This window comes from Elephas maximus, chromosome 4, assembly GCF_024166365.1.
Source record: "Elephas maximus indicus isolate mEleMax1 chromosome 4, mEleMax1 primary haplotype, whole genome shotgun sequence".
In the NCBI taxonomy this organism is placed as follows: Eukaryota; Metazoa; Chordata; class Mammalia; order Proboscidea; family Elephantidae; genus Elephas; species Elephas maximus.
The window spans coordinates 162,285,151-162,298,821 of NC_064822.1; the positions used below are offsets into that span (position 1 = coordinate 162,285,151).

General features: G+C 37.3%; 1 protein-coding gene across 4 annotated transcripts in view; it reads left to right on the forward strand.

The window, feature by feature from the left end:
- Nucleotides 1-13,671, forward strand: part of CFAP54 (cilia and flagella associated protein 54) — a 499,063-nt gene that overhangs the window by 379,354 nt on the left and 106,038 nt on the right. For all 4 annotated transcript variants that reach the window (XM_049884120.1, XM_049884121.1, XM_049884122.1 and 1 more), the window contains one exon: nt 12,719-12,892. In XM_049884120.1, coding sequence (XP_049740077.1) covers nt 12,719-12,892 — 174 coding nt within the window. The remainder of the gene's footprint in view (nt 1-12,718; nt 12,893-13,671) is intronic.

The window sequence follows — 13,671 nt, forward strand, 5'->3', positions numbered from 1 at the left end:
AACCGCTTCTGTAGATTTGTCTATTTGTGAGGCAAAAGAACAGTTCTGCAGATGAGATACTAACTCAGGCTTCATGATTTCAGCTCAGTCTTTAACTCAAGTTATTTTATTATTGAAAAGTACTGTGATTTCATTTACTGACTTTTCATTCAGTGGAAATTATCGCAAACCAGAGATTTAGGTTTTAGATCTCAGGATGCATATTCAGCAACGTCAACTGTACAAAGCTTTATTATTCTCTAGGTTTTTGTGTGCGTTTTTCTAGCCAATGCAATATGATAACTTCCTGTATGTGACACTTCACTGGCTTTTTCATTTTTAGTTTGAAAAACTGTAATATATATATATAAACTTTTAAAGAGCTCATCACATAAACTTTTAAAATCTTCTGTTCCTTTTCCTTTAAGCAATGAACAATTGGTCTCAAAATGATGCTTCAACTTGATTGGCACCATAATACTATTTGAAAACGCGCATCTCACCAACGAGAAGTATACTTTGCTGTTTTCTGAGATTTACATCTCAATATCATCTCTCTGCCTCTTTCTTTGCCCCCTCTACTTGATGACAACTTGATACATTGGGCACCATTCCATGAATTTTGTGTTTGAGATTTTTAGCTCTTTCCTGATTCACTGAAAATAGGATTTGGTTTTTTTACTTGTATTCCATGTTATTTTGAATGATTTCCAGGAGGAAAAGTGGATGTGCCAATATTATATTAACATTTTCAAACTGAAAGTCACTACAAAATTGCTTTTGAATGTTTCATTTTGATGTAACACAAATACAGAAAAAAACACAAATCATAAAGATACATCTTGATTAATTATCACAAAGGAAACACCCACATAACCATCACTGGCTCAAGAAATACATCATGACCAGGCCCCTCGAGACCTGCTTTGTGTCCCCCTCCAGTCCTAAAGAACCTCCTTCCTTCTGATTTTTAAGAGAATAGATTTGCTGTCCATGCTTTTGAACTTTGTGTAAATAAAATAATGCAGTCTGTGTTCTTTTATATCTGGCTTCTTTTGTTCAACATTATGTTTGTGTGATTCATCCTTTGGTTGGGTGAATAGCACAATTTAGTATAAATTCTACTGTTGATAGATATTTAGGTTTTCAGTTCAGGGTTATGAATAATGCTACTATCGATACTCTTGTATGTGACATTTTTATGCACACATGTATGTTTTTTATGTATATACTAAAGAGTGGAATTGTTGGGTCATAAAGTATGCATGTTTTCAACCTCAGGAGATACTTCCCGGAAGTTCCCCAAAGTGTTTTTAATTTAAAATTTACCTTGATAACTAAAGGGGTGGAGCACTTTTATGCATAGTTTATTGGTTTTGCAATGTCTTTTTGTGGGACTGCTTTTTCAAGAATCAGGCCCATTTTTCTTTGGAGTTGTTTGTCTTTTTCTTTGAGACACGCAAGAGTTATATATTAAACAATACAATGGCGCTCATATATTTAGCTGAACAGGCAGCTTGGAATTTGACAAACTGATTCTAAAGTGTAGGTGGAAGAGCAAAAGGTAAGCTTACTCAAAAAAACTCCTCCAAAAGAACAATATAGTAATTCCACTTACAGGTAATTTGGGCACATATGCACCAGACAATAGGTGCTCATATATTCATAGCAGCCTTGTTCATAATAGCAAAAAGACAAAAAAAAAAAAAAACTAGAAATGACACACATGTCCATCAACAGTAGACTGGCTACATTAATTATGATGTATCCATATAATAGCATACAATACAACAATGAAAAATCAGGGAATTACAGCTGCATGCATCAGCCTGGATGAATTTTAAAAGCATAATATTAAGTGGAAAATGGAAACCATAGATGAGTATGTACAATATGATTCCCTCCATAAAAAGTACCAAAAAGGTAAAATTAACAGTACATTATTTATGGTATGGAAACTCTGGTAGCATAGTGGTTAAGTGCTACAGCTGCTAACCGAAAGGTCAACAGTTGAACACCACCAGGCGCTCCTTGGAAACTCTATGGGGCAGTTCTACTGTGTCCTATAGGGTCTCTATGAGTCAGAATTGACTCGATGCCAACGCATTTGGTTTTTTTTTTTTTTTTTTTGGTTTTATTTATTGTATGATATGTGTCATGGATTGACCTGTGTCCCCCCAAAATATGTGTCAACTTGGTTAGGCCATGATTTCTAGTATTGTGTGGTTGTCCTCCATTTTGTTATTGTAATTTTATGTTAAAGAGGATTAGAGTGGGATTGTAGTATCCTTACTAAGGTCACATCCCTCATCCAGTGTGTTTCCCCTGGGGTGTGGCCTGCATCACCTTTTATCTCTCAAGAGATAAAAAGAAAGGGAAGCAAGCAGAGACTTGGGGACCTCATACCACCAAGAAAGCAGTGCCGGAAGCAGAGCATGTCCTTTGGACCCGGGGTCCCTGGGCAGAGAAACTCCTAGTCTGGGGGAAGATTGATGAGATCGACAGAGAGAGAAAGCCTTCCCCTGTAGCTGATGCCCTGATTTTAGACCTTTAGCCTACTGTGAGGAAATAAATTTCTCTTTTTTGAAGCCATCCACTTGTGGTATTTCTGTTATAGCAGCACTGGATAACTAAGACAATACGTGATATACGATATATGATAATAATATGATAAAAGAATAAAAGAAATCAATGGGAACACTAACACAAAATTTTGGCTAGCGGTTATTTTGTGGACTTGGGCAGAGAGGGACATGGGATCAGAGGTAGGCCCACAAGATACTCCAAAATACTAGAAAAAAAAATTTTTTTAATTGTGCTTTAGGTGAAAGTTTATAGAGCACGTTAGTTTCTCATTAAACAGTTAATACACAAATTGTTTTGTGACATGAGTTGCCAACCCTGTGATGTATCAACATTCTCCCTTTCTCCACCTGGGTTTCCTGTTCCTATTCGTCCAGTTTTCCTGTCTGTTCCTGCTTTCTCATCTTTGTTTTGGGGCTGGTGTGCCCATTAAACTTGTACACATAGTTGAACTATGAAGCATGTCCCACACATGTGTTATTGTTTGCCCTATAGACCTGTCTAATTTTTTGATGAAGGATGAACCTAGAGAGTGACTTTAGTACTGAGTTCAAATGGTGTCTGGAGGCCACACTCTTGGGGTTTCTCCAGTCTCTGTCAGACCAGCAAGTCTGGTCTTTTGTGTGTGTGTGTGTGAATTTGAATTTTGTTCTACATTTTTCTCCCACTCTATCCAGGACTCTGTTGTGATCCCTGCCAGAGCAGTTGATGGTGGTAGCCGGGCACCATCTAGTTGTTCTGGGCTCAGTCTTGTGGAGGTTGTGGTAGCTGTGGTCCATTAGTCCTTTGGAGTAATCTTTCCCTTGTGCCTTTGGTTTTCCTCCTTCTCTTTTGCCCCAGCGAGGATGGGATCAGCAGATGTATCTTAAAAGGCCACTGGCAGGTTTTTAAGACCCCAGTTGCTACTCACCACAGTCAGATGTAGAACATTGTCTTTATAGACTATGTTATGACAATTGAGCTTGATGTTCCCGGAGACCATAGTCCCCAGACCTCAGCTCAGTAGCTTGGTCCCTCAGGGCATTTGGATGTGTCTGTGAAGCTTCTATGACTTTACCCTGATCAAGTTGTGCTGACTTCCCCAGTATTGTGTACTGTCTTACCCTTCACCAAAGTTACCACTTATCTACTATCTAGTTAGTGTTTTGCCCTTCCCATCCTGCCCCTCCCTTAAAAAAAACCTCCCTTATAACCATCAAAAATAGTTTCCTTCAAAATGTTCTACATTCTACTTTGGTGAGTAGCATCCAATGTCTTAAAACCCTGTGAGCAGCCTTCTAGGATACTCCACTGGTCTCCCCCCTTCGGAAGCAAGGAAAAATGAAGAAAACTAAAGACACAAGGGAAAGATTAGTCCGAAGGAGTAACGGACCACATCTACCATGGCCTCCACCACTGAGTCCGGTACAACTGGATGGTGTCCTGCTACTACCACTGACTGCTCTGACAGGGATCACAATAGAGGGTTCTGGACAGAACTGGAGAAAAATGTAAAACAAACTTCTAACCGAAAAAGAAAGACCATACTTGCTGGCCTGACAGAGACCTGGAAAAACCCTGAGAGCATGGCCCCCAGACACACTTTCAGCTCAGTAATGAGACCACACCTGAACAGACCCATGGAACAAAACAAGACTAAAGGGGCACACCAGCCATGAGGTGGGGGACTGGAAGGTAGGAGGGAACAGGACAGCTAGTGATGGGGAACCCAGGGTTGAGAAGGGAGGGTATTGACATATCATGGGGTTGTTAACCACTGTCATACAACAATGTGTGTACTAATTTTGTTTGATGAGAAACTAGTTTGTTCCATAAACCTTTATCTAAAGTTAATTTAAAAAAAGACTCTGTCTGTATGGAAACATTTTCATGTGCTTGGGTTTGGTTGTAATAGTGGTGTCATACAGTATTTTTCCTTTTGTGATTGACTTATTTCATTCAGCATAATGCCCTCCAGATTCATCCCTGTCACGAGATGCTTTGCAAATTCATCATTGTTCTTTATCATTGCGTAGTATTCCATCGTGTATATGTACCTTAACTTGTTTTTTCATTCATCTGTTGATGGCACCTAGGTTGTTTTCATCTTTTTGCTATTGTGAATAATGCTGCAGTGAACATGGGTGTGCATATGTCTACTTGTGTGACGGCTCTTAATTCTCTAGGATATATTCCTAGGGGTGTAATTGCTGGATCATATGGTATTTCTCTGTCTAGCTTTTTTCTATGCTTAATTTTTTATTTAAAAAATTTTTAATTATACTTTAGATGAAGGTTTACAGAACAAAAGAGCTTCTCATTAAACAGTTAGTACATATATTGTTTTATGACATTGGTTAACAACCCCACAACATGTCAACACTCTCCCTTCTTGACCTTGAGTTCCCTGTTACCAGTTTTCCTGTACCCTCCTACCTTCTAGTCCTTGCTCCTGGGCTGGTGTGCTCCTTTAGTCTTGTTTTGTCCTAGCATCTGTCAAATCTTTGGCTAAAAGGTGAACCTCTGGAGTGACTTCATTACTGAGCTAAAAGTGTGTCCGGGGGCCATACTCTCAAGGTTTCTCCAGTGTCTGTCAGACCGATAAATCTACTTTTTTTTTTTTAATTAGAATTTTGTCTTATATTTTTCTCCAGCTCTGTCAGGGACCCTCTATAGTGATCGCTGTCAGAGCAGTTAGTGGTGGTAGCCGGGCACCATCTAGTTGTACTGGACTCAGTCTGGTGGAGGGGGTGGTAGTTGTGGTCTGTTAGTCCTTTGGACTAATCTTTCCCTTGCATCTTTATTTTCCCTTTCACCTAAAGGAGTGGGACCCGTGGAGTATTTTAGATGGCTGCTCACAGGCTTTTAAGACCCCAGATGCTACTCATCAAAGTAGAATGTAGAACATTTTCTTTATCAACTATGCTATGCCAATAGAGCTAGATGTTCCCTGAGACCATGGTCCCCAGAGCCCTCAGCCCAGCAATTTGGTCCCTAAGGACATTTGGGTTTGTCCATGGAGCTTTTATGACCTTACCCTGAACAAGCTGTGTTGGCTTCCCCAGTATTGTGTACTGTCTTACCCTTCACCAAAGTTACCATTTATCTATTGTCAATTTAGTGCTTTCCACCCCGACCCCTCCCCTCCCTCATAACCATCAAAGACAGTTTCTTTTTGTGTGTAAATCTTTTCATGAGTTTTTATAGTAGTGGCCTTATACAATATATGTCCTTTTGTGATTGACTTATTTCACTCAGCATAATGCCCACCAGATTCATCCATGTTGTGAGATGCTTTGCAGATTCATCATTGTTCTTTGTTGTTGCATAATATTCCATTGTATGTGTATATCATGGTTTGTTTATCCACTCATCTGTTGATGGCATCTAGGTTGTTTCCATCTTTTTGCTATTGTGAACAATGCTGCAGTGAACATGGGTGTGCATGTATCTATTCGTGTAATGGCTGTTATTTCTCTAGGATATATTCCTAGGAGTGGGATTGCTGAATCATATGGCAGTTCTATTTCTAGCTTTCTAAGGAAGCACCGTATCATTTTCCAAAATGGTTGTACCATTTTGCATTCCCACCAGCAGTGCATAAGAGTTCTGATCTCCCCGAAGCCTTTCCAATATTTGTTATTCTCTGTTTTTTTGATTTGAGCCAGTAATGCTGGGGTGAGATGGTATCTCATTGTGGTTTTGATTTGCATTTTTCGAACAGCTAGCAAGCATTTCCTCACATGTCTATTAGCCTTTTGAACGTCTTCTTTGGTGAAGTGTCTGTTCATTTCCTTCACCCATTTTTTAATTGGATTATTTGTCTTTTTGTTGTAGAGGTGTTGGATTTTCCTGTAGATTTTAGAGATTAGACCTTTGTCAGATTCGTAATAGCCAAAATTTTTTTCCCAGTCTGTAGGTTCTCTTTTTACTGTTTTGGTAAAGTCTTTTGATGAGCATAAGTGTTTAATTTTTAGAAGATCCCAGTTATCTAGCTTATCTTCTAGAGTTTGTATATTGTTAGTTATGCTTTGTATCCTGTTAATGCTGTGTATTAGAGTCTCTAGCATTGGTCCTATTTTTTCTTCTATGATCTCTATAGTTTTGGGGTTTATATTTCGGTCTTGATCTATTTTGAATTAGTTTTTGTGTATTTTGTGAGGTACGGGTCCTGTTTCACTTTTTTTGCAGATGGACATCCAATTTTGCCAGCACCATTTGTTAAAAAGACTGTCTTTTCCCCATTTGATAGACTTTGGGCCCTTGTTGAAGATAAGGTGTCCATAGGTGGATTGATTTACATCTGGGTTCTCAATTCTGTTCCATTGGTCAATGTACCTTTTGTTGTACCAGTATCAGATTGTTTTGATTACCGTCGCTGTATAGTAGGTTCTGAGGTCAGGTAGTATGAGTACTCCTATTTTATTATTCTTCTTTAATAATGCTTCACTTATCCAGGGGCTCTTCCCTTTCCATATAAAGTTAATGATTTTTTTTCCATCTCTTTAAAGAATGTTGCTGGTATCTGAATCAGAATTGCATTGTATTTGTACATTGCTTTGGGTAGAATTGTCATTTTCATAATGTTAAGTCTACCTATCCATGAGCGTGATATATTTTTCCATTTACATAGACCTCTTTTGGCTACTTGCAGTAGTGTTTTGTAGTTTTCTTTGTATAGGTCTTTTACGTACTTGGTTAAATTTATTCCTGAATATTTTATTTTTTAAGAGGCTATTATAAATGGTATTATTTTCCTTATTTCTTTTTCGTCATTCTCTTTATTGGTGTGTAGGAATCCAACTGATTTTTGTATATTTATCTTGTATCCAGCGACTCTGCTGAATCTTTTCATTAGTTCCAGTAGTTTTCTCATGGAGTCTTTTGGGTTTTCTACATATAGTATCATATCATCTGCAAATAGGGACAGTTTTACTTCTTCATTACCAATTTGGATGCCATTTATTTCTTTTTCTTGCCTTAATCCTCTAGCTAGGACCTCCAGCACAATGTTAAATAGGAGTGGTGATAAAGGACATTCTTGTGCCTTTTCTCAAGGAGAATGTTTTCAGTCTCTCTCTATTAAGAATGATGTTGGCTGTTGGTTTTGTATAGAGATGCCTCTTACTATGTTGAGGGATTTCCCTTCTACCCAAAAACACGCACACAAAAATTTTCCCTTCTACAACTATTTTATTGAGTTTTTTAATCAAGAATGGGTGTCGGATTTTGTCGAATGCCTTTTCTGAATCGATTGAGATGATCATATGATTCTTTTGTTCTATTTTATTTATGTGGTGGTTGATTGATTGATTTTCTAATGTTGAACCATCCTTGCTTACCTGGTGCGAGTCCCACTTGGTTGTGTTGTATAATTTTTTTTTTTAATATGGTGCTGAATTCTATTGGCTAGAATTTTATTGAGAATTTTTGCTTCTATATTCATGAGAGATGTTGGTCTGCAATTTTCTTTTTTGTGTGGTGTCTTTGCCTGGTTTTTGTATCAAAGTTATGCTGGCTTCCTAGAATGAATTCAGAAGTATCCCTTCCTTTTCTGTCTGCTGAAATAATTTGAGTAGTACTGGTGCAACCTCTTCTCTGAATGTTTGGTAGAATTCTCTAGTGAAGCCATCTGGTTCAGGACTTCTTTGGGTATTTTTTTTTTAAATCACCTTTTCAATCTCTTCTCTTATTATGAGTCTGTTCAGATTTTCTACCTCAGTTTGTGTCAGTTTAGGTAGGTAGTATGTTTCTAGCAATTTGTCCATATCCTCTAAGTCTCACATTTCTAGGAGTACAGTTTTTCATAGTACTCTGTTATGATCCTTTTTATTTCAGTTGGGTCTGTTGTAATGTCCCCCATTTCATTTCTTATTCAGTTTATTTGCGGTCTCTCCTGTTTTTCTTTTGTCAGTTTGGCCAATGATTTGGTTTTGTTGAGTCTTTCTTTTGTTTTTCTATTCTCTATTTCATTCACTTCTGCTCTGATCTTTATTATTTCCTTTCTTCTGGTGGTTGTGTGTTTCTTTTGCTGTTCTCTTTCTATTTGTTTGTTTTGGGTACTGGGGTTTAGGGCTAACATTTTGATTTTGTTCCTTTCTTCTTTTTTGACGTGTGTTTCTATTGCTATAAATTGAGTGCTGAGCACTGCCTTTGCTGTGTCCCAAAGATTTTGGCATGATGTGTTTTCAGTCTATTTGTTTCTAGAAAATGTTTTATTCTGTCTTTGATTTCTTCTGTTATCCAGTGGTTAAAAAAAAAAAAAAAATTAAGCAAGGTGTTATTCCTTTTCTTTGCATTTGGTTTTTTTTCCTTGCTCTTCCTGTTATTAATTTCTACTTTTACGGCATTGTGATCAGAGAAGATGCATTGTTTTCTCAATGTTTTGGGTTTTGTTGAGGGTTGCTTCATAGCCTAAGATGTGGTCTGTTCTGGAGATGTTTCATGTGCATTGGAAAAGAATATACTTTGCTGCTGTTGAGTGGAATGTTCTATATATGTCTATGAGGTCCAGATGGTTGACTGTGGCCTTTAGATTTTCTGTATCTTTGTGGAGTTTCTTTCTAGATGTTCTGCCCTCTACCAAGAATGATGTGTTGATGTCTCCTACTATTACTGTGGAACTGTCAGGTTCTGTTTTCAGTGCTGTTAGAGTTTGTTTTATGTATTTTGGAGTCCTGTCATTGGGTGCGTAGACATTTCTTAATGTTATGTCATCATGGTGGATTGTCCCTTTAATCATTGTATAATATCCTTCCTTGTCTTTTATGGTGGATTTTGCCTTAAAGTCTATTTTATTTGAGATTAATATTGCCACTCCTGCTCTTTTTTTGGTTGTTGTTTGCTTGATATATTTTTTTCATCCTTTGATTTTTAATATATTTATGTCTTTGTGTCTAAGGTATGTCTCTTGGAGACAGCATATCAATGGGTCTTTTTTTTTTTTTTTAATCCATTCTGTCACTCTCTGGCTCTTTACAGGTGCATGTAAGCCATTTACATTCAGTGTGATTATCGATAAGTGTGAGTTTATTGCTGTCATTTTGTAGTGCTTTTTTTGTGTTGCTGACGTTTTCTTTGTTCCTCTTACTCTGCTGTGTTGGGTTCCTTTATTTGTGAAATTTCTTTTTGTTTCTTTCATTGTTGTAAATTTTGTGTTTACTGAGACTATGTTTTTCTTTTTTATTTTGGTGAGTGGAGGTTTGTTAAATTTCTTTGTTGTTGCCTTGGAATTTCTTATTTTCCTAAATTTGAACCTGTCTTTTATTACTTGCTATCTCCTTGACTTCCTCTCCATTTGAAAGTTCTATACCTATGCCATGTATTCCCTCTTTTATTGTTCTGGCTGTGTCATCATTTACACATTGACATCTCCAGTTACCTGTTTTGAATCTTTCAGTTTTGTTTTATCCTTGAGTGTTCATTATGTATGTCATTATTTGGCTGGTACTGACCTGTGTCTTAGATTGAGGTTGTTGTCTGATGTGGTTTGTTCTCTAATAGAAGGACTCCCTTTAATAATTCTTATAAGTTTGGTTTGATTTTTACAAATTTCCTTAGTTTCTCTTTATCTGGAAGTGTCCTAATTTTACTGTCATATTTGAGCAAGAGTTTTGCAGGGTATATTATTTTTGGTTGGCAAATTTTTCTTTCATGGTTTTATGTATATCATCCCATTGCCCTCTTGCCTGCATGGTTTTTTCCAAGTAATCAGATCTTAATCTTACTGTTTCTCCTTTTATGTGACTTTTCATTTTTCTTGAGCTGCTGTCAGGATTCTTTCTTTGTCTTCAGTTTTGGTGAGTGCGATTATGATATGTCTTGGTGATTTTCTTTTGGGATTTATCCTATACAGGTTTAGTTGATCTTCTTGGATGGTCAGCTTTTTATCTTTCATGATATTAGGGAAGTTTTCTGTCAGCAAATCTTCAGTGATCCTCTATGCTTTCCATTTTCTCCTCCTGTTCTGGAATGGCAATCACATGCAAATATTTGCTATTGATTGTATCCCACATAGTTCTTAGGTTTTCTTCATTTTTTTTTCTCTGATTTTTCTTCAAAGTGCTATCCATGGTTTTGTCTTCAATTTCACTCATTCTGTCTTCCATTGTTTCAAATTTGCTCCTAAAATCTTTCACTGTGGGTGGCAGCAGGCATCTGGAGCCATCAGGGAAGGGCCTGGGGTCCAGGCCAGGTCCCCTTGGAGCTGTGACCAGTGGGGCAGAGAATTAAATTGGGGGGGGTGAAGGCAGGGGCAGAGGGGGATAGATGGAGGAGAGCAATAGGGTGGGTTGGCTCTGTGGTTCCCGGCATTTGAGGTTGCCAGGAAGGGGTGGTTATTCTTCCTGTTCAGCAGAAGGTTGGGGGTTGTAGGAGCATGCTCATGTGGTTACCAGGTGGAAGAGTCTGGGCTCCTCCTTGAGTTGGAGCCCACAGACATGGTCTTACTTAGTTCTGGGTGTGTCCACGCCATACTTCTATCTCCTTTTGGGAATTCTGTGGAGATGCCTTTCTGTGTGCATGTTGTTGGTTTTATTTCAAGATGGCCACACTAAGTCATGCTGTTTGTCTGGAAACCTCCACTCCGTATCTCTGTCCCTTCCCCGTTTTCTTTCAGTTTGTTCTCCTCAGTGACTCCCATCTAATACTCTATCCCTTAATTTAAGATTTAGGTTTCCAGGATTGACATCTGTATCTATTTTACAGGTCTTAGATGTGGTGGGATGGTTTAGTGCATCTGACTAGTCAGCCATCTTGGCTCCACCCCATCCTGAAAATATCCTGTTTGCTAAGCTGGGTAGTGTATACACAAAAAAAAAAATACACAAGGAACTACTTTATTATTAAACACACAAATATACCATTAATCATAGAAGATTCTGTTCGTCTCCCCTCCTTTTCTTTCCAGAGGCAATTACTATCTCATCCATAATTTATATATATACACACACACATACTACACGTACATACACACATGTACACATACATATACATACATACATATGTAAGTACACACACATAAACAATGCAGAGTATTGTTTTGGATGAGTGCTTTCAAATTAATATGATGGTATCTTAATCTATGTATTGTCTGAAACCTGGTTGTTAACTCAGCACGTGTTTTCATATCTATTCATAACCACCCTTAACATGCCCATTTTAAAGATGAGAAGATTAAGACTCAGAAAAGTAAAAGCCCAGAGAGGGCCAAGGCACAATGAAATTCAAGGCCATATAACTAATGAGAGTGCAGTTAGGATTTGAACTGAGAGTCTATGCTATACTTTCTCTTTTCTACATCTACTTCATTCATTTAAAATATCATCAGATTTATAGACCTCTGTTTATTTTTCCTGAAACCCTGGTGGCATAGTGGTTAAGAGCTATGGCTGCTAACCAAAAGGTCGGCAGCTCAAATCCACCAGGTTCTCCCTGGGAACCCTATGCGGCAGTTCTACTCTCTCCTTCCAGGTCACTATGAGTAGGAATTGACCCTCTGGCAGTGGGTTTGGTTTGATTTATTTTTCCAAGTTTCCTTTTTTTTTTTTTTTGATATTACAAATAAGGTTTCCGTGAACATCTTTGTTCAAGACTTCTGGTATACATATATGTTAATATCTACATTTTTTATTTTATTAGATCCTGTCAAATGCTTTCCTAAGACGTTGCTTTCATAAGCACTGTATGAGAATTCCATTTTCGTCACATTATTACCAGCATTTATTATTTTCTGATTTTAGTCTCTGTCAATTCCTGAAGGATGTGAAATAGTATTCCCTTTTAAGATGCATTCCCCTGGTTGTGAGTGTTACTAAAAAGCATGGTCATTTGACTTTCTTTTCCTATGAACTGTTTGTTGAAATTCTTTGCCCACTTTTCTACTGGATTGTTTGAGTTTTTCTTGTTGATTTGTGGGAGGTCTTTATACATATTAAGAAAAAAATAATACTTTGTGATTCATACATGTTATTAATATCTTCTCTCAGTCTGTAATTTATCTTTTAACTTTGTGTTTGGTGTCTTTTATGATACAAAAAAAAAAAAGATTTTAATCTAATATAGTCCAATGTGTCAGTCTTTTCCTTTATGAGTTGTGCTTTTTTTGTTTGTGTATGATTTATTTTTCAAGGAATGCATAGCATATGTATTACAAACTTTTTTTTTTTTTTACTTTCAGATAACTACCAAATCGCCTTGCAGACTGGCTCTGCATGTTCACAGCAATATGATGACATTTATGACAATACAGATGCTAAAAAAAAGACTCAGACCAAAGTTGATATTACATGGATCCTTCTAATTCGCTACTATATTCATTTGCAAAGAATTAATAATATGAGCAAACTGTTAGGTAGGTTTTGATGGGTTGAGAAAGAATGTATTCCTTCCAGTTCTTGTTTAAGTCATGTTTAAGACACCTTTCAGAATGAACTTTCATCAGAAGATGAAAAATTCAAGAGTTTTTAGCCAAATGTATATGGATGTTTAGATAGAACATTGTTTCAATTTAATTGGTTTCCTTTATCTATATATTTTATTTCGTATGTCTAAAACATTGTTATGAGGAGGCATCTAGAGGCTTCAAAAGACTGCCAGAGTGATCCATAGCTCAAAACAGTTAAGAACCAGGGATATGACAGCTTATAAAACGAACAAGGTGAAATTTTGGCTTTAAGGAAAGTGTCCCAGTATCAGCATATTTAAAAAAAAAGGAGAAATGCATGACTTCGCATGGGAAATTTAACTCCAAGGAGTTTTAAATCATTGACGTTGGCTAAAGAATATCCAGAAAAACTGGTATAATTTACTTCACATCCGTCCCTCTTGTGCCCATGAAACTGTTGATCCAGGGTTGCTCACCAGTACAAATGCATGGACAAGAGAGCTTGACCCATGCCAGGGCCAGTGATATAGAAGCCAGCAGAGAAAATAGAATAATAAGTCATAGCATGACTAGGCATTAAAAAAAAAGGCATAAATATGAAGAATTATCAATAAAATAAACAAACACTCAGAAAGGTGTCAAGGGTAAGAGATGTGTTGTGACAGGGAGAAGAAGGGAAGGTCAGTGGCTAAGAAGGTGAACATGAGCCAGTTTATCAGATGCTGTTGATGCCCTGCCCCATGTCA